The following is a 21,169-nucleotide window of genomic DNA, read 5'->3' as shown; positions in this document are numbered from 1 at the left end:
AGAGAGAGAAGCAAAAGCAGCATGATAACAGGAGCTGTTCTTCAGGCTAATTTTTCAAATAAGGTACCCCTGTGCTTTTGGGATTTGTAAGCAAAACCAGGAAGATGTTTTTGCAAATATGGCAATGGCATGTCTCAATATGCTATGACATTTACCTGGCTGGATAAAAAATAAAGCATTTGCCATGAAATAGGGGCTTAGACAGAAATTTACAGATCATTCTTTTTTTAATTCCTGTGAAACTACCCCTTCCAAATTGAAAACACAACCATTCTTTATTTGAAGACTCTGTGAAGACACTGTAATGCTCACACTACACACACTTTGGAGCACTGATCCTGTGAAATCAAATCAAAGTACAAATTAAGGAAATATTTTCCCCTTGCTACCAAGTTATTCGCTAGGCACTTGCTTAGACACTTTGCATATCTACATGGAAGAAAGGCAAATGATCCTAAACATTTTTCTATTGCTAAGATACTGAGGTTCCTGAAGGAGAAAATGGTACGCATTTTAGACTTAGAAAAATAGACAGTTGTACAAAGAGGGCTTGTTTGAATCTGGACCAATTGCTCATGCTTAGCCAGAATGTATGATGCTCTTTCCTTAGTGTATTCATGTTTCTGCTCCACTCCCTGTGCTCAAGGATTTAAGGAAGATGGGCAAGGTTCCTCCCTCCTTCTTGCAGTATGATATAATGGTGACTTTCTCCATCAACTGAAAATTCAATCGTGCCTGGAAATTTTAACCTATTTTATGGAGCTCCAAGCTCCTTTTGTCATAGCTAGAAACCCTCAGAGAATCAGGATCATGGGGCGTTTTACACCTGGTGGCTGTACATGAATGTGAAAAAATGTTTTAAACCACTGAGTTACTATATTTAATTTTTCAGTCAGTCCACCTAAAAATAGCAACGCAAACTGACTGATGCTTTCAGCATTTGTGACAATAATTTTCTCATGGGCGAAGATTTTCTGTGTAAAACTGCAGTCCACAGTTGCTTTTTACAGCTGCCTTCTAAATTCCTGAAAATAATGTTTTACTATATAATGGAAATTGTGAAAAGCTCTTAGTCATAACTGTGTTAATAGGCACCCCTATGTAAAACTCAGGGCATTGTAAGAGTGCTTGATTGTACAACATCAGAAATCCTAAGTGGAATTTTTGAAAATAAAGATACTGTGGTTACACTCACAGCTTTTACCGGCTAGCGCTCAGTCTCAGCGCCTCGGGAAGCCTGAGTCGTCTAGAGGGACGGCACAAGCAACCTGGCCCTTCAGCAAGCACGGCAAAGGGCAGCTGCAAAGCCAATACCACCAGCAGAAGCAAAGAGGGAGAAATACAGCTCTTGGCTTATGCTATAGTCCTGCTTTCAATAAGAGACAGAGACACACAGACAGTGCTGGCAGAAAGTGGTGCAGAGCCAAAGAGGGCAGGCCTGCTCTGAGGTCCTCTTTTATTCAGGAGAAAGGAAAGGGGCGGACTGGGGGCGGACCCGGGGTGACCGCCCAATCAGACACTGCTACAGAGTTTGAGTTACTTTCGGTTTTGCACAGCTTGGAACAAAGGTGTTCAGAGCACATGGCAGGGGCAAATCCTGGCTTGTTTGACCAGGGAGGGGAAGGGGAGCTTGGAGCAGGCAGCAACAAGATACTATTCTATAAGAATCAATTAATGCAGCTTGGAAATGTCAGGCAAGAAAGCCTCATATTTAACAGCAGGGAAAAAAAATACCTAAGACAGTTGAAAATCAAAAGTTAGCAGTTGTGGAGGATACCCAGATTTGTTATTCTGAAAATGAGAAGCATACTATATGTTAAATGTTAGTGTCTTGAGAGGAATAAGTTTCAATGCTATGGAAAGATCAGTCCACACACTCCCAACACAGGTTTTTCAGTTCCCCCTCCAAAATGCTATGGGGATGCTGGCAACAATGAGATGTGCGAAGTGGTTGCCATCAGAAAAGTGATGGGGTGATTCTTAAAGAGATCTTATTCCTAACCCATTTGTAGGTGTTGAGTTACTCCAGGGCTGAAGCACTGAATCTCATCCCAGACAACTGAAATGCTGTGCCTAAGTACTTTATCCCAGATTCCTATCTGTTTTGAGTTATTCTGGAAAATTTAAGCATATCACCCAAGTGTCAGGCACAGTCAGATTCATGGATGTTAAAAATGGCAACTACAGCTAATGAAGGCCACCTTTTAGCATCTGGGCTAATTAAGATAATAAGCTATTTTATCTTTAAATAATAAAGATACAATTATTGGATTTTGGTTGGGGCGTTTTTTGTTTGGGGGGTGTTTTTGCAATCAAATGCCTATAATAAGAACTCAGGGCAATAAAAATTCCAGTAGTCGAGCTTAGTCTCTGGATACATTTCTTTGTTTTCAGACAGCTTTCACTGTTTTCTGATTTTCATCTTTCTCCTCTCAACTGCCATAGCAACTATTACAAATATTTATGTGCGACAAATTCTGGCATGGAGAGGAATTCTTTCCTCCGGTATTTACAAAGCACTGTCACAAAAGTAGGTGATGCTTTTACCCTACCTCTGCTACCTGCTGTTTACACCTCTGCCCAGGAGGGTGTTAAACAAGTTACCTCACAGGTTTGGATTGTGTTGGCAGCCTGCCAAGGTTGATCTGCCTGCAAATGTATGGTTCCCTTTCACCTGCCTCTTCAGCTGCTCAAAGCCAACCTTTTTTGAAGTAGAGAAGGAAACCTCACCCTTTCGTACAAGCAATTATTTGCTATTGGGCATATATGAGGTTGTTGAGGCTTTGAGCATATGGTAGAAGTTCTTTAATAATACACCTAATAGATGAGCAAAACCCATTTCATGATGCCTGCTCTCTTCTTGCCAGGGAGGGAGAAAATGACACTTTGACAGATGGACAGAAACTGGTGGCAGTTTCTCCTCAGCCTTAGAGAACCCCTTGTATCTCAGTTTTCTCATATTTCTTCCAGATTCTTTCTACACTGCAGACTCCCTGTCTTTCCTCACTTAACTCATTCCTCTCCTTTGCATGCTTCCACATTCACTGCCGATGATGCCGCTTCAACCACTCATTTTTTATGATGTTCTGGTAACCAGTTAAGTCTATGATAATGCCTAACACCATTTCTTTCTTTGCCATTTAATTTCCCTTACTTTTGGACAGGTGGAATATCCCATTGTGCTACAACATTCCTTGCAATGTGACTAGCCCAAGCCAAATATGAATGGGAAGGCCTAATTCTATGGACATAAAAAGACACACTGTTAATTGCAGGAAATCTTGATCATTGACTTTGTACACTAGACAACAAGTCCACCCTCTGAAATGCTGCAGAACTGGGTTCTTAGGCTTACTAATGAATTGAAATAAATACTTCTAAAAGATAAGGTGAGCTTGTGCTCCTCCAAGCCTGGATTCAAGTCCAAAACCAGGTTCAGACCGAAAACTGAACTAGAATTAATAAGATCAAGCTAGGCCTTACTACTGGAACCAGACAATTACCAGTGGTTATCCAGCTTGCAACTGGCTTGCATTTAGTTTACTTGGAGCATGGTTCAAAGACACCAGGAGCACACAGATAAGGCTTAAAGCTGTGCAGTCTCAAACCGTGATTTGAAATATAGAAAACAACTTTAACCCAAGGAATTTACAAGTTGAAGTAAGAGACAGCAAGCAGTGCAAGGGAGGACACAGGCACTAAATCAATGAATTTAAGGAGATGGGCTGGTGCCAATCCCATGCTGAGGACTCCAAGAACTAACTTGACAGCCAGGTTTCATAGCAAAAGTTATCCTCTGGGAGACTTTGAAAAATCTTATTAGTCTAATACAAGGACAAATAAATACACAGACAGATGAAGTAGGTAGACAGATCCCACCATATTATTTAAAACTGTTCCTAACTAGCAGACATGTACCTACCCTTCAGGTCCATGCTTAACACACACTGGTAGAATAGTGTCCAAGAAAGAAGCAGCAAGTGCTGAACACAAGTTTTACTGAAGCAAGAAAACTGCAGTGTGAAAATTTTGAATGAAAACATCAAATGAGGACCCAGAACTCTTTTTGTACATTGTCCCAAATGGCAAACTGTGAGGCCAAATATTTAACTCACAAGCCTCTGATTCTAAAATATCAGCATGAATGAACATGGAACTAAATGTTAAGCACTAATAAGGCATTTCCATCTATTTCTATTTGCTTTCTGAAAATTAATTCAGCTTTGCAATGCATCTTATTTTCACTAAGGAAAACCAGACACAGATAAGTTGTTTCTCTTTTATAAAATCCCACTGTGAGATAGTGGCAAAACAATAACATTCAGATGTTTTTACCCTGAGCCTAGGATCCAATCAAGAAAATTACACTTTAATAGATTCAATTCTTTGGCAGGAATGAGGATCAAGTCTTGATGGGATTTGAATCTCTGAATATGACTGCTGAAGGAAACCATACTGCAACCTGAGCTAAGGTAAAATCAGTAATCGTCAACAGGAAGGTTAGGTCTACCCTGCAGATTTCTATCTAGTAGAAAACAAAATCTTAATACACTTCCTTCAAATTTCCAAAGAATGTGACCACAACCACAAAACCAGAAGGATCCATAAACATTGTGTACATTTTACAATTCAAAAGGAACAGCACTATCACCCAAATCTGAGTATCTGTGAAAGGAAAATCTTTTTCTAGAACTTGAACAAAAAAAAACTTGTTCACATGATCCAATATCCTCAATAACTGAGAACTAAATACTTCAGTATTTTGTATGCTAAATACTTTAGTATTACTTAGGTTTTCTGACCTGAAATTTAAACAGGGCTTACCTATGACTCCTGACTACACTCTGCACACTCTGGTCAGCTGATGTTCAAGAGAGTGTTTGGCTATAGCTGCATTTAAAGCTGTCTGGGTGTGTCCATCCCTGTTACCTATATTTCAATACTAACAATCTCAAATGTTCAGAATTATGAAGCCACCTACAGAAAGAATTATGTTTCCTTTATAATGTTAATGTTTCAGGGGAAAAAAATCCTTGTTTAGTTCTCTAATTGGGTCTTCTTTATAATTTTGGATACTAGTCGCCAAATGTTTGTGAGGCTTTCAAATCATGTTTTTGAATTTTCTAACTACAAATGTATCATATATTTTAACATGGCAACTGGGATTTCAGGTAATGATACAAGTCTAACAGCTGTGGATTATTCATCAATGGTGTCACAGTCAGTAGCAATGTTTTAAATACAGTCTGAGCATGATTTTTAACATAGTTAGCTCCATCCTGCTGGTGGCTAAGGAAGTAATAGAAATATTGGTTTATGTCATATTTAATAGAAAACTCTTGCTAATGATTTTCAGGCCTCTATTCAGATGACTGTTAGCTCATTATGAACAAAACAAACTTTGAAGACAACTTATCTCTGAAAGTAGAACTAGCTACCATTAATTACATTTTACCTTTAATTAATCTTAAAAAGGTTTCAATAGGGCAGTTAATACAAGTTAAAAAAAATCATTCTATATGATTTCATATTTGTCTAATTTCTAAGTTTAAAGAATTTCAATACTTATAATTCATGACTCAAAAAAAAAAAAAATCTGTAGCTTCAACTTCTGATCAATGAGCCAGTACCACAAGCACTCCTAAAATTACAGGAAAACATGACTCTGATCCTGTCATACTCAGATCACCGCCGTATGTTATAGAAAAGATATAAGGAGCAGAGAGAAATCATTGCTAGATACTGTTACAAAGGCATTCTGTAAAGCAGAAGTCTGCTGATATGTCTTCTAACGAATTACATGAACCTTAAACATTGTGTCAAAACTATGGGAATCAGGAGCACTTCCCAGATCTGATCCATCTCAAATGCCTGTTGGGATGGACAGACATGCACCATATCTCTGCACACTTTAGTTTCCTATGGAAATGCAAATGTGCAGGTAGGTAGGGAGTGAAAGTGCACTTCCACAGCCCCTTTCCTCTACTCCAGTGGGGGGATCGGACTACAACCCAAACTGCATTTCCCCCATTTATGGCCAGCAGCGGGACTAAATTTGGAATCCTTAGCTCAGGAAAGAATCTGCTACACCACTGCCCCACTCTTACACCTGCCCCCACTACCACTTTTAAAGAACCCTCTACAAGTTGTTAACATCTTCTCTAAATATAGTTAATTTCTTAATTCTGAAGTCCTAAAATTCTGGCGATGAGAGTAAAGCCACCTGGCAGATCTAACAGCCATCCACTCACTCTGTCACAACTACACCTGAGCCTCAGAGATCTGGAGGTATTTCTGACAAGAAAAGATAGGGCGTCAAAATTTGGCCATCAATAAGTCACTTCAGAAATCTTTATTCCCTGTTTGATTGTGTTATATGCGTAAAATCACACATAAACCACAGAAATGTTGTCTAAAGAGTTCTACAGCGACCTGCATTCAAAAAGTATAAAAAAAATGAAAAAAAAAAAAAAGATTTAAAATAAAAATGACAATACAGAAAGGAAGGTGTGAAACGCTTGAAGTCTTTCAAGAACATGACTGTGCCTATTAGGAACCTTTGACATTCAGCTAAGATTGTGACCGTGGCAACAATGAAATGCAACAAGGAATTCTTACAGGAGGTGAAAGAGGAGAAACAAAGCTGGTGAAAGGTCTGGAGCTCAGGTCTGATGAAGAGTGGCTGAGGGAGCTGAGGGTGTTTAGCCTGGAGAAAAGGAGGCTTAGGGGGATCTTATCACTCTCTACAACAACATGAAAGGAGTCTGCAGAGAGATGGGGGTCAGAATTTTTTTGCAAGGAAGAAGTGATAGAACAAGAGGAAATGGCCTCACGTGCCAGGGGAGGTTTAGATTTGATATAAAGGTAAAATTTCTTCACTGAAAGAGTTGTCGAGCACTGGAACAGGCTGTCCAGGGAAGTGGCTGAGTCACCATCCCTGAAGGTATTTAAAAGATGCAGTTGTGGCACTTTGGGACATGGATTAGTGGTGGACTTGGCAGTGCTGGGTTGGACTTGATGATCCTAAGGGTCTTTTCCAACCTAAATGATTCTATGATTCTGAAGAATAAGCTGTCATGTTTCTTAGTGGGCCAGGGCTGAAACAGACAAGTTTGGAAGCACAAAATAATAGGAACACGTATAAAAAACATTGACAAGCCTAGAAAAATCTGTAATAGTTTCGTGATAATTAGAAGCTGGACAGAGTGTAGCATGGTACAGTATCTCAGAGACCACCGTTTAACTGCTGATATTTCAGCAGCACTCTTTGCTATGGACTTCCACTGTAAATTATGTTAGGCGAGAAGTGTCATCTCTTAGCCAGCTTGCCAAATATAAGGGGAAAAACCCAGGTTATATTTTTAATGTCTTTTTCTTACATCCAGCTAATATCTAAATTCACCTTGTCTATGAGAAGGACGAATAAGCAGCTCAGTTTAGAACTCCTGCCAATGTTTTTTTTCAGATCAGCAGTGCTATGTACCCAGCATCTCTTTTCCGGAGATATCTCTTGGCTGCTGAACAAATTCTGGAAATCTGAATCCATTCATGAACTCGGATTTCTAATGTGGCAAGGCACCATGCCTCAGAGTGCCCCAGTAGCTCTAGAAAGACATGCACACTGTCCTTAAACTGGCAAAGCATCACTGTAGATTGGGTTACATATGGCAAAGCTTCTCTCTGCACTATCCAGTAACAGAGGGGGCTGTCAGTGCCACAAGGGGTATCAAGATACTAAATTAAGAACACTAGGAAGAGAATGGATGAATTGAAGGAAATTACCTAAACCAGCAGTGGGGTCAGAGGCCTGATGTCATCTAAACCAGTCACTGTGTATCTGTAAGTATTCCCTTGCAACTTTTCACCCAAACCGACAAAAAAAACCAAAATTCTTCAACATGTTGAAATATGAAATATTGCTGCTGGATGGACATTTCTTTATAAAGCACTTTATAAATAACTGATTGGCCAAAAAGTGCTTTGGAAAGTCCATGTATCTCTTGATTCCTTTTTTCTAGAAGAAAGAGTCATTGCAAAACACCTGTCTGAAAGTTATTTTTTACCTACATTCTGTTTGTTATTTTTCTGTTTACAGATGATACAACAGTGGTCAATCAAATTCAATTAAGGATGAATAAATGAAGCTCATAAATAATAAAGTTTATCCCTAAAGTTTACTGGTCCTGTTCTTTTGATCCAAGAAAAAAAGCAGACTTTGGATCTGTCAGATGTTTGGATGTTAATGGAAAAATTCAGAGGTGTTTTAACCTTCTCAAGCCATAACTAGAATTTCCCCAGTTTAAAAAGAGTAAAATTATTCTCAAACAGAACTAAATTGAGGGGGCAGAATCTTGCATAATATTTTATCTGAATAGTACATTAAACTTCCTACAGGTAGGGTTCCTACATACGTACATGTGCTCTTCTAATATATCACAGGGTAGAGAAGTTCCCAGTGACATCCACTTCCAGAGCATGCATGGTAATCCTGCTCAAGACTCAACTCAGTCCTGTTACACACTGACTTCCACCTGGGGCTTGAAACATATATCTATATCTATATATGTTTATATATAACTCTCACTGAAATGGGTGCACTGAAGTTTTATATCATGAAAAAGGCCTTTTCATACAGAAAATGTGGAGTATATTTTCATTATGATTTGATGGCTGCCTATGAATAGAATTGTGCTTGTTATACCTTGAATAGTTGGTGCACGATGGGCAGATTTCTGAAAATGCTCTGACCTTCTTCACAGCTGCTAAATACTAAAAAAATGGGGAATATATATCCTTCCTGAGATAATTTTCTCAATATCTCCTAAAGTTATATTAAGAGTATAAAATGTACACACTTATTTGGCAGCTGCTTGGGGGAAAAACAGTTGTGTTGCAAAGGGCTAAAAGGGCTACACAGTCCTTTTCAGGCCTCCACACTTTGTTATGGACTTACTGAAACCTCAAAAATCCAGACAGAAATCAATCAAGTGTTACCCTGGAAGGTAACATAGACAGTACTTATGACACTGGCAGTATTTCAGCCATATCATCCTGTGGTGCAGTGTTAATAACCCATGGTCAAAATTGCAACTCACCTTCTGCATCTTCTGGCCTTGTAAGATCGATGACACCGGGGCCAATTTTTCCATCTTCATTGGGTTTCCCTGTTAATTGCGGGCCTAAATTTTCAAACCTTGTTCTTTCCTGGAAAAGAACAGAAGGAGTCTTAATGCTCCATATAGGATAGTTCTCATTATATGCCAGTGCATATGGGTATGCATTGATACATGCCTTATTTTTTAAATCTGAACAAATAATGAATGCATCTAATTAGAATTTTAGCTCAGGGACAATTTTTTTTTTTTTTACAGATTCTGAATGTTTGCATTTATGAAAATCAGTTTTAAATGTGAAACATATACAGAAACTTTGAGATTATTTTGATCTGCAGTGCCATAATGCATAAACGATTGTACATGCAAATACAAAACACTCTTGGCAGCACACAGTGCTGATCGGTGCTGCTCACTTTGCCTTTCCACTTATTTTCCAACTTAAACTGAAAAAGACAATCAACATTTGGGAAACATGAAAATTCAGAAGCTGAAAGAAGAGTTTGTATTAAAATGCACTGGTTTTTTAATGAAAAAAAAGCACATTTTCCCCACTCTGAGATTTAAGTTTGTGTTCATACCTCTATGAAAACACAAGTCTGAATTCTATGCAGAGGTTTTCAAAGACAAATATTTGAAATAAGGAATAATGGAGGACAGAACCAATATTATTTTGTCTAGAAATCTAAGTTGTACCTCAGTGAAAAGGGAACTTAAGAAGACAAAAAAATGAAAAAAAAAAAAAAACTAAAAAGAATGCCCACTCCTAGAAAAACAGAAAGCTTTTGAGAGCTGGAGACCTCCATAGGAAATCTGGAACTAGAAAGTGGAAACTGAAAGGTATTTTATATGTTAACCCAGTTCCTCACTCAGCTACTGGACAAGGGCACTATAAAGGCAGTGTAATATTGTCTCTCAATAGTGGTCTCTGTAGTGCTGTGTATCAGTAGCAAAGTGTTCAACGGTTATCATTAATTTAGCATTCTCATTTGAGGGAACATAGCATGTTTTCCCTCTTGCCTTGTTGTTACCTCTTCAGATTAAACTTGGCATTATGTTGTACTTGTGAATGAATGAAACCTTGTTGTTCATTACTATGAAACAATATTAAATGTCATGTCAGCTGGAATTTACAGACGTGAAACACCAGCTTTCAGCTCTACAAACAGTTTCTCCATGTTATACTTAATGCATTATGCAGAAGTAGAGTGCTGACTGCTGTTCAGTCTATTGTTCAATGACCTAGTTCTGTGCTGTGCATACCAGACACGAGGAGAAAACATTGGGAGATTCTCTCCTAAAAGAGGGTAGAAACTTGAAAAAGTTCTTCAGGATGAAACATGGCCTTGACTGCTCATTTGCTCCACCTCCAACTACTTCTGCTTTCCAATATTATTATTTTCCTATTATCATTGTGTTTCAGTCACAAAACCCCATCAGGACAAGTGAGGAATTGTTTTGATTCCTCATGTTTTCAGCTCCTTCAGCCATGTATTTTCTAAATTATTCTCTGTTTAATTTGCAGAGGAAAGGAAAGCTCAGTGTGACATTGGATTTGCCACAACAAGCAGCTGAGGTATTTCAGGTACTAAATGAATTTCCAAAAGTTCTTCAGAATCTCCCAGTTGGCAGACAAAATAATCCTGCATTTTATATTTGGTTAATTACTTCACTTGTTTTCTTCTGTAAAATCCATGGTTGATGAAGGAGCTTACATACACAAAGGAACTCACAAGAAAAGAAAGAGTTACAAATGAAATTTGACTGCAGAAAGGCTCTACAATACTAGAGGCCCAATATTTTACTGAAAAATATTGTGCAATGTAACAATATACCTGAATCATCAGGATGGGATCTGTCTTACTGGTAGAGAGAATGAAAAATAAGTTTATCAAGGATACTGTGTTCCATTGCAAAGGGCTGATTTGCAGTTGAGATAAAAACAAAGATCAGTGCTAAGAAAACAGCTTTTGGCACATTTATTTTCTCTTCCAAAATATTTGCACTAAAAGATTTTTTCTTAAGGATGTTAATACAGCACCTGCAGTGTTCTTGGAAGAACAGCCTTTGAGTGAGATTCAGAAAAAGGAGAAATACCTTTCTGCTATAAAAATCAACAGACCCTGCTACATATCAATATGCACATTTGGAATATCTTTCTAGTCATTCATTCTCTTTGATTTTACCAGAAAATATTCTGTTACCAAAAAAAAAAAAAGAAAAGGAAAAGAAAAAGTTTCTGCAAGAATATCAATATTTTGACACAGAAGGAGAAAAGGGAAAATTACATGATAAGGTTCAGAAACACTAAAATGAAAGCACTTATACCATAAAAATACCTGCTCTTGTCAAACAAAGGAGATGTATTTATAGTTATTTTATAACCCCCTCCTAATTCATGAGAAGCTTTAACAAAGCTCGCTATATTTAAGTCTTTGAAATGCCTTTTAAAGTAATTCCTTTGCTTGCTTTTTTTACTGAAAATTATCATTATAGTGATAGAAAAAAAATGGTCAATATTTGCATTGGTTTTAAACAAATTCAGAGAACTGTAAAAAACAGGAAAATCTTCCTCAGTACTAAAACCACTTTTATCTGGTAGATGCCTTTACAATTCCATGAAATACAACATATTCATACGATGTTTATTCTGAGAGGAAATTTGTCCCACTAAGCTCAAATCCTTTTTAGTGCGATTTGTTTTTGCTCCCATCTTGAACTCATCCTAGAGAAAATAGACTAAAAATCTTTTAAAAGTACATGTTTCCCCTAGTATGACTGAGAGGAGGATTGATTCTCTACTTCATATTCCGATATTAAAAAAAAAAAGACATACCGTCATTAAAAATAAATGGTTATTCATAGCTGCACTAACAAATATATTACCTACACATGCATTACATTTGCACACATACACATCGACTGCTGGATCTATTGCTGCCTCCCTAACCTCCATTAGTAGAAAATGTTGATGAGTTTGTAATAAAGTGCACTGCTATGGACAATGCAGGTGTTTTCTCCCCTGTGAAAAGCATTTTTGACCCCTATTTTGAACAGGTTTTTTTCTTATATTCATGCTGGCTGTGGAGCTTATATTTTATAGTTACTTTAAGTTTTTCCTTTTAAATCGTAGCAAAAAATTTTTAGGCCATGACACTGACAACCCTTTCTCATGACAAGAACAACACAGTCAGTTGGAGTTTGCATTAGGAAACTGAAAGCACTCCCCAACACAAATCAGATCCTTTGTGCTTCTTTATTACTTTGAACACATAGTAAAAATAATCCTTTCTTCAAGATGAGAAAAATGAGAAAAAAGAACCTTTTTAACAGCCAAATCTTAATTTTCCATTCTGTGATATGATTAGGCACTTATTTATGCGTTGTCAGTCACAAACATGCAGAAAACGTAAAAGTTATTGAAAAAATTAAAGTCTGCTCAACTGTCTTGCAGGACTTTTGGTTCTCTAAGTGCTTTGAAATTATGATGTATGAGGTAGATGTTGCATATTAAATAAAGATATTTAAATTATAAAACCCCCGTTAGTGAGAGCTGATGAATGTTAAATGTTATGAGCCACAAGGCTGTGGCATCCATCATATTCACATATTATCACAGTCAGTGATGGAGCAGCCCCAGTGATGACAGATAGACTGCTAGATAGTTATCCCTTATTTCCAGCGTCGCCAAGCAAGCCTTTCAACCCCTTTGGCATTATTTTTAGCTTTGCATTAAATTAGCAACTTTTCCGTCACGTTCTGCCAGAAAGTATCAATTCTTTCTTCACGTGTGGAAGGTAAAAGAATGATTCAGTGGAGCAGGGAGTAAAGCAAAAGGAAGCCTTAGCCCCTGCCTCGGAAAAGGCTGCAAACTTCAAATGACTAGAAACAAATATAAAATTGTGATCTTGTGAAAGAACAGCAATGAAACAGTAAGCACACAATAATGGCTTTTCTCTGCACTTAGATAAAAGCTGAATTTTTGATGTGCACAGTATATTTTCATAAAATTTTATATACTATGTTTTATACACTTATTGGCTATTCCATAATAATGTGTGTGCTAACAGTAAAATTGCTCTTAAATTTATGTGTGTTATTTATATGTTCCCACGTAACAATGCTTTTTGTTGTAAAAAATATTCTGTTTATTAATGTAACTTTACAACCACTGCATCCAGGATCCGTGGTAAATTAATGACATTTTTATTATTTTATAGTGTCATTAAATTTTTACTGATCACTCCATCAAACAGAAGCAATAAAGTCCATAATGCAAACTGGGACACTTAGATCAGGGGAGCAGGAAGGCATTCCATATAGTCTGAAGTAAACGGCTTGCCATAAATGATATTTATACCATCTTTAAGGATGTGAGAATACTTGGACAAGTTTGGCAAAACTGTTTCTGTAGTACCATGGATTATGTACTTAAATAACAGTTTACTTGCCAGCGAGACATTTTTTTTTTCAAACCATATGCGAGAAGATGACTGATTGCATCCATCTCCTGAAAAATAATACACGAAACGTAATAATACACTGGGCACCCCTCCCTTCTGGATTACCAAGACTGATCTGACTATACCCATGCCTCAAATTATTTCAACATGCTTGCATTTTCCACATCTGAAATGTATGCTTAGCCTGAAATGGAAAATGGCATGCATGCTGATCGCTGTGTAAAAGATTTAAAATATATATCTTTTTTGCAAACAAATACTTTTATTTAAGTAGACATGTTTGGACAATGACGTAATACCTTTATTTCAATAGTCTAGCATGGAAGCAGTTATCCAACACCAATCTAAAGAGCCAGTTTCTAGAAATCGAATTAATATGGGTCATTCACAGAAGCCACAGAACATATGACTGAAGGGATATTATTTCTTCTGAGGACAGTGCTTTAGTTAGAATGACTACAAATAATTATCACATGTTGCCTTTATGTATGAAATGTATTTCAATTGAATTATTCCATACTAAATGTTCTAGTAGCTTATTTGCTAACTGTGATCTATTGCCTTCATGTACCATGGACAGTAAACAACCAGCAAACAACTTAATGTATTCAAAACATAAAAAGGACATTTTCAGTAGAACACAGAGGAAATTATTTCCAGTTTGAATGAGGAGGAATTACAGCTCCTTTTTTCCCCTCCCTGGAAAGTCGAGATACAAATGCCCCAAGCTTTTCACCTTCTTTTTACTACTTTTTAACAGCTAGGACTGAAAAGTTAAATTACCCTCCACTTAGGATCTTTTGCAATGTCTTGGCACAGCAGGGATAATTACAAATTGACTTTCAGCCTTATCTCTGGATATTTTAGTTATTACGGGTGGGAAGTTTAAACATTAACCTTATTACAACAATGTCAATCATCCTACTGGTGTGCAGGCATGCAACTGCTGGAATTCTTTGGATGGCAGAGGAGATAAACACAATACTGGCATTATTGTTACAATTAAAAGCATGGCCCTTGGTTTTGCAGAACTATGGTGAATGCCTAGGACTCATTTTTAATATCATAGCACTGGGAGCTGCTCCAAGAAAACAGAGAAACCAAATTAGCAAAGCAGACAAACTTATTGTAGGAATGTTGTTATTTTAAGATATTACAAGATACAAGGTATACCTTTTCCAAGGATTTACAGGTTTTAGGAGTGAAGGATATGCTGACGTCTACGATGTTGACACAACCTGCCCTTTCTTTTTCTTTTCTGTAAGTGAAACACCTGAATTCAATGATCTCAGGGACCAAGAGAGGCACAGTGAGTGACTTTTCACCCTGAAATACTGCTGCTTCCAGGTTTTGCAGGCTCCTATGCTGTTCCTAAACTGTTCCAGTAATATCTCTGCATGCTGAACATACAGCATGGGCCAGCATCCCTGCCACAGACTACAGATTTGCATCACATTGCAGTGCCTCAAAGGTAACAGCTTGCTTGAAAAGATGTGGGGAGAGAGAAGCCACTAGGTCCTCTTTCAAATATATTTTTCCATCGTAAAACATAACTGAAAAGTAAGAGGTTAAAAGCAGATAAGAGGGAATTTACACTAAAATTTCTTTGCCTGCCTGGCAAGCCTCAGCTGGCTTCCATGTAACAATGTGACACATGCAAGACCATCACAAGCAGAAAATACTCCAAAGTTGTTCAGAAACAGAATTTCACAGCTATTGTCACATTATGAGACTTCTTTTAAGACCCAGGTTCTGGATTCAAAATTGACAATTGCAATTTCATCAAAATTTAAAGTATCTAGAAAAAAAGTCTAGCCTAGACACCAATGGGCTAAAGCAAAAAAAAAAAAAATCCCCAGATTAGTAAATGGCCAATGCACGTAGCCTACTTGTAAACACTGTCTTCAGCTAATTATTGTGGAAGCCTGATCTTAAGGATCAGAATTCCAAGAGCTGCTTCTTAGTTAGTGTGAACAGTGGCCATCTTGATCTCGAACATAAATGGGAAGGATTTAAATTAATTCTCTGACTATCAGGAGCATTCTGCAGATACTAAGGTGTTTATAGACTTCAGTGCATTGAAGCCTGCTTTTAATAGGAAATGTATCAATTCAAAACTATTTTTTAAAAGAAAAATAAAAGGACTAAGAGCAAATATTTCCACCTAAGAAGGATATTATGCCCTCCTACACATGAAATATTGCCATCTCCATAACTATTGCCATGCTTGCAGGCACTCCTAAGCTATGGATCTGCCCTGGTTAGATTACTTTCAACAGGATTACTGCATTTACTGAGCCCCCTTAACCAAATGCTTTATGTCTTTGTTCATATGGTTTTAATATGGTTTTAACCAATTGCAAGGTTATTTATAAGTTTGCAACTCCCCAGTAGTTAGAGTTATGAAGCGTTCAGACTTAAGCATATCCAGTTGTGTGGTAACCCAACTACTGCTTTCATGCGGTTTCCAACTTTTTATTCATGTACAAAGGCATGATGCATGGCAGTATCTGAGACCTTTCTCACTAACTCTTTGTTTCAGCAGCAAGCTCAGGCAGCAGCCTACAGTAAAATTACACATGGACTAAAAGGTAAAGATTAAAAGAAAAAAAAAAAAAAATCATGCAAACTGTGAAATTCCACCACAGACTGAGGAGAAGCTAGTCCTTGAAAAACAAAGGGACAATCAATTAAGTTAGCAGCTGATAAGCTGGTAAATGAAAAGCAAACAAAAGGAGTTACTACTTTACACTCTGCATAACACGGGTGTAGAATTTGTCAGAGGTCAGAAGGAGTCCAAAGCTTGGCTTGTCGCTTGTTTCTAAAAAAGCTGGATAATTTTATGACTGTTAATAACATTTGTCGTAACACATGCTAAGATAATCAGATCTCGTGTTCCAGAGTGTAAGCTGTTCAACTGTTGAGTAAAAGAGAAATTCCCTCATCCTCTCTGCTGCTCCCTTCCCTCCTGACCAACTCCACAGATGATTAACTGGGAGCCTTCTAGGGAGAGAAGTTAATTTTCTTTTATAACATCACTAGATTTAAGGAAGAACTGGTAAATGGTATAGATCAAATCTGTAATCTACCTTGTAATTAGAAGGAATCTGAATGCAACCACTAAAAAAACCCCAACGTTTTCTTCTAATTAAACACATACATGTGCATTTTTGAGAGACAGACAAAAATAAACACAAATTACAATTGACATCCACTTCTACTAGGAAATAGCAGGACTGCGGTTTGTTTTTTTTCTGTGCTGTAAAGTGACTAATAGAAGCAATTCAATAGCTACTCGTGGACCTTTGGAATGTTCATTTGAATTTCTAACATTAGATTTACAAGAATAAATGCGCAAGGATATGGCAAAACAAAGGAGTTTTTCCTAGACTAAATATTTCAAAGGAATAAATATATATATATATATTTAAGTTTAATTTACCAGGTGGTTAGACCTTGTCGGTTATGGCCTCATTTTCACCAAGTATTTAAAAATTGAGCCATTTAAATGCCATAAAAGTGAACAAAAATGCTTTTACTAAATTTAGACAATGTCATGATTCTGTACATATATCTGCATGTTACCCCAGATTTTTATGCTTGTGACTAAATTTCATTAAAAATATTGTCATACATTAGAATCAAAACAGAATTTCGTTACTAGCATCAAAACTGTGAATCTCATTCTCTCTTAATCACCTAGTCATATATTCCAGGCTGAAAACTCAGTTTTAGCAAGAAGCCACAGCAGTGTAACAACCAGCAAAACTATTCCAGGTTCAGCACAACAATTTTTTTGGAATGGAAAAAAAAGGCAGAAAAGAAGTCACCAATTTCAATTTCATTGCGGTGTTCTGCAAACCGCAACAGCACAAAGCTGTTGCTTTCAGCTGCTATCCACACAGACAGTTGGGAAAAGAAAGGTCTTTAAAGAAATCCAGAAAACACACATCCAGACAAACATGCACACATGTCACTGGTCAAACATCTTTAGAAGCAATCCGATGTTCCTTTGTGAACAATATGCAAATTTAAGCACACATAAACAGACGTATATAAGTTTAATTTTAAACCTATAAAAGCTAAGAGAAAGACAGATGATATTCTCATAAATACTTCCATTCTATTGTTTCAACTGTTCCTTAGGACAAGCACATGTCAGAGTTTTGGACACTATCAGATAATGCTGGAAAAAGTTTGATAAACATCGACTACGTGATGCAATAATCAATTATCAAATCGCAATAAATGCAACTTTTCCTACATGGGTAGTAGTTATAAAGGTATGAAAGCAAATGTTCTATTTGCCAGTATTTTTACATTTAAGGAACTAGACTTCAGGGAAAATCTGAATATGAGTTTTGTGCTTTTTATTACAGCAATCTTTGAGCGTGAATAGCATTGTATTTTGTAAGTGTTGGTTTGAGTAGCTCCATTAGGGTAAATCCTCCAGGACTTTGGGGGTACAGATATCTAACCCAGACACCCCAAATGAGTCACTGGGCACCTACCCCTTTTGTTTACCTCTATAAACAACACAAGCCTCTAGACATGCCTCTTCCATCCCGTGTTCAGGAAGACACCTGAAGTAGTTTAAATTGGTGATGCAAAAGACACTTGGGCTTAAATGTTCATATTCATATTTAGAATTAGAAATGCAATCAAGGCAGTTAACAAAATCCCACCAAATGCTACTGTTTTCAAGTATATGCCTTGCCTTGTGCTGGATGTAAATATATAATTGCATACCATGCATATAAAGATTAAGTAGGCTTTTTCTGTATTTATCGAGATGATTTTTTTTGGTAGCATTTTAAGCACTCTTTCTCAAGGTTGCGTTTTATGATTGCTGCTTATACATTGCTCTGTTTATACTCAAGCCTCTTTTGTTATCTTCAGAGAGAAAAGGAACATATCACTAAGGCATAAGGATGGGTGACAATGGAACAATGATAATAACATCATTATGCAGTGTTTTGTCTCTTATACCTCCATCACTGCCATGTTTTTCTCTGATTATTTCAGCCTCAGGAAAAAGTGCTGCTTACTGTTTGTGTCAGGAAGGCAAGATTACTGTTTGCATGATTACAATATCAAGTATGATGCACGTAATGCCTGTGATAATATAAATGTACCCCTCAACTATCTCCTGTCTTTAATCTTCATGCAACTGGGAAAAGAAAAAAAAAACAAAAACAAAAAACAAAGAAAACAAAATAGTGAGTTGCAAATTCTTGCAGCCTCGTATAGGCCTTAATCTTTTAAGGTGCCAAATACTTTCACTCCAGTCCAACAAAGGCCTCAGGGACATGGATAATCAGTACTTAACTCCAGGGGAATATATAAAGAATGGGCTAAATGCACTTGACTGAATCAGGGCCAAAGTGTGGAGTTCTTATGTTTACATGGAATCTGAGAACAAAAATTAAACCATTTTTTTCCAGGCTCAAAAAGATGCTTTCTCCTTCTTACTGATTATTCTTTTTTCCCTTTGAAACAGGTAGGTTGAAGACCTTCTGGTACAGAGGATTATTTTTTGTTTAGGAATAAAACCATAAAGCAAAGATCCTGTAAGGATCTGTGTGAGCAGACAAAACCTCTCATTAGCAGTGTCCCGACTGAAGAGAAAGAATAGCTCTGCATCTATGAAATTGCTATATTTACTTACTGATCTTTCGAATACAATCAAAACTAAGTTGTTCATAATTTATGTTTTTAAAAGTTATACTCAAGGCAAAAGCAGCCCAAACTGGGTTTATCAACACTATGAATTCACAGTCAGAGAATGGTTTGGGTTGGAAGGGGCCGTAAAGATTCCCTAGTTCTAGATCTGACACCCTGCCATGGGCAGGGCTACTGTCCATTAGACCAGGTTGCTCATTCACCAAACCAAAACAAAACCCCAAAAACCAATAGGCAACAGGTAAAGTAGGATAAAGGCTCTATTTGGGATATCTGACATGCAAATGCTGGCAAATATGTGTCCTGGAAACTGGGAGAGATTTACATGTCTTGAAAGGAGTGGCTCTTCCATGAAGGAAGTATGAACCAAAACAATAACAGAATACTTTAAAAGGATAACTGAAGGCTATGCATTTTTTCCATCCAGAATCCCAGAACCCTTGCACCTGAAACCATCCTAAATGCAAAATGACTACCTATGTGTGAGTGGAAAAAAATAATCTGTTTTTACTGCTGCAGTATACAAAGAGAAAACATCTAATCTATAGCCAATGCCACTGGCACAAATCCATTCCCTAGCTTTTCATCTAAAGTAGAATGATTTTATAAACCTTTTGTTTTTATCATGAAAAATTTGTCTCAAGTTTCCCAGATAAGATATCCATTAAGTACTCTTCAGTTCCAGGCAACAACTACAATTTAGAAAATTTAGAAAAAAAAACCTTAACAACCAGCCTTGAATGGGTGTTTCAAAAGTAGTGGTTTCACTCACAAATTAGCCACTTATGTCCCACTTAAGACCTATTTTTGACCTCATCCTCAGGATAAGCATAAACTGGGTCCTACTACATCTCTCTGCATTTAAAATGCACTTTTTCTCTCTTTCCCCCTATCCTTATTCACCCACTCTAGCTGACATATATGGAAAATTTCATGCAATTCGCTGAAGGAACATTCCAGCACCTCATTCCAGTTGAAGATTCTTTGCTGTTCTGCGGACAAATACAATCTGTGAGTAAGAGGGAATTTCCTGTCTCATACTTTCCTTACTCCTTTGTATACTTGTATACTTTATAACTGTGATCATGTTTTATAGCTCTGTCTCACTGAAAGAGAACAATACTGTTCTGGGGAAGCAATCAGTATTTTGGAGCTTTTTACCATGGTATATGTAGACAATTGCAGTACCTACCACTGCTCATTAGTAGTAACCAAATAATTTTAAAATGGAGGTTAGTAACGGAATCTTCAGGCACAGAGAGGGGAAATTATTATCCTCTGGTTACCCAGAAAGTCAATGATTAAGCTGAGAGCTGAACCCAGGACTTCTGAACATTAGGCCAGTCCACTGGCTGTTATGCCACACTGCCCCTGCCATAAATCTGCTTGATGGATTTTTTCAGTCATGGAACATTAAAGGCTCTGCTCTTGTCTAATGAATATGTTTAAAGAAAACAGTACAAACAAAAGCAAATGTAACACTTAAATTATCTGAGACATCCTGCTTTGATGTCACACTTGGATAAAGGATTTCCTACTGGAGACATATGTACTCTTATACATACTGTAAAATGTTTTAGCCAGTACCACTAGCTGGCATACTGGTATCTATTTATGCCTGAAAATGGAGCATAATCAGTTTTAGGTGGTTAAGAACAATCTGAGCCAACTTTTATATTATGACCAAAAGCTTGGCAGTGCAGTAGCAGTGGCAAGTAGCAGAAAATTGCTTGCAGTGTTATTTGCCAGATTACTTGAACGATTTACATTGGGATTTCAAGAGAGTTTGAAGTATTAAAAACTCAAGATTTGGAAAAGTCTTAGACTGTGTATTTTTGTTCCTAGTTACAACAAGATGCACAGAGGAGCATTATGATATAGCATGACTGACTAAATCAAGCATTTTTTAAG

At 37.2% G+C, this 21,169-nt stretch overlaps 1 protein-coding gene across 7 annotated transcripts in view; it reads right to left on the bottom strand.

Annotated features, from left to right (window-relative positions):
• The window catches only part of SOX6 (SRY-box transcription factor 6), a 263,665-nt gene that overhangs the window by 24,841 nt on the left and 217,655 nt on the right, over positions 1–21,169 (bottom strand). For all 7 annotated transcript variants that reach the window (XM_010390825.4, XM_019285347.3, XM_019285358.3 and 4 more), the window contains one exon: positions 9,096–9,204. In XM_010390825.4, coding sequence (XP_010389127.1) covers positions 9,096–9,204 — 109 coding nt within the window. The remainder of the gene's footprint in view (positions 1–9,095; positions 9,205–21,169) is intronic.

This window comes from Corvus cornix, chromosome 5, assembly GCF_000738735.6.
Source record: "Corvus cornix cornix isolate S_Up_H32 chromosome 5, ASM73873v5, whole genome shotgun sequence".
NCBI lineage: Eukaryota > Metazoa > Chordata > Aves > Passeriformes > Corvidae > Corvus > Corvus cornix.
This window is presented reverse-complemented; position numbering and strand designations above follow the sequence as displayed.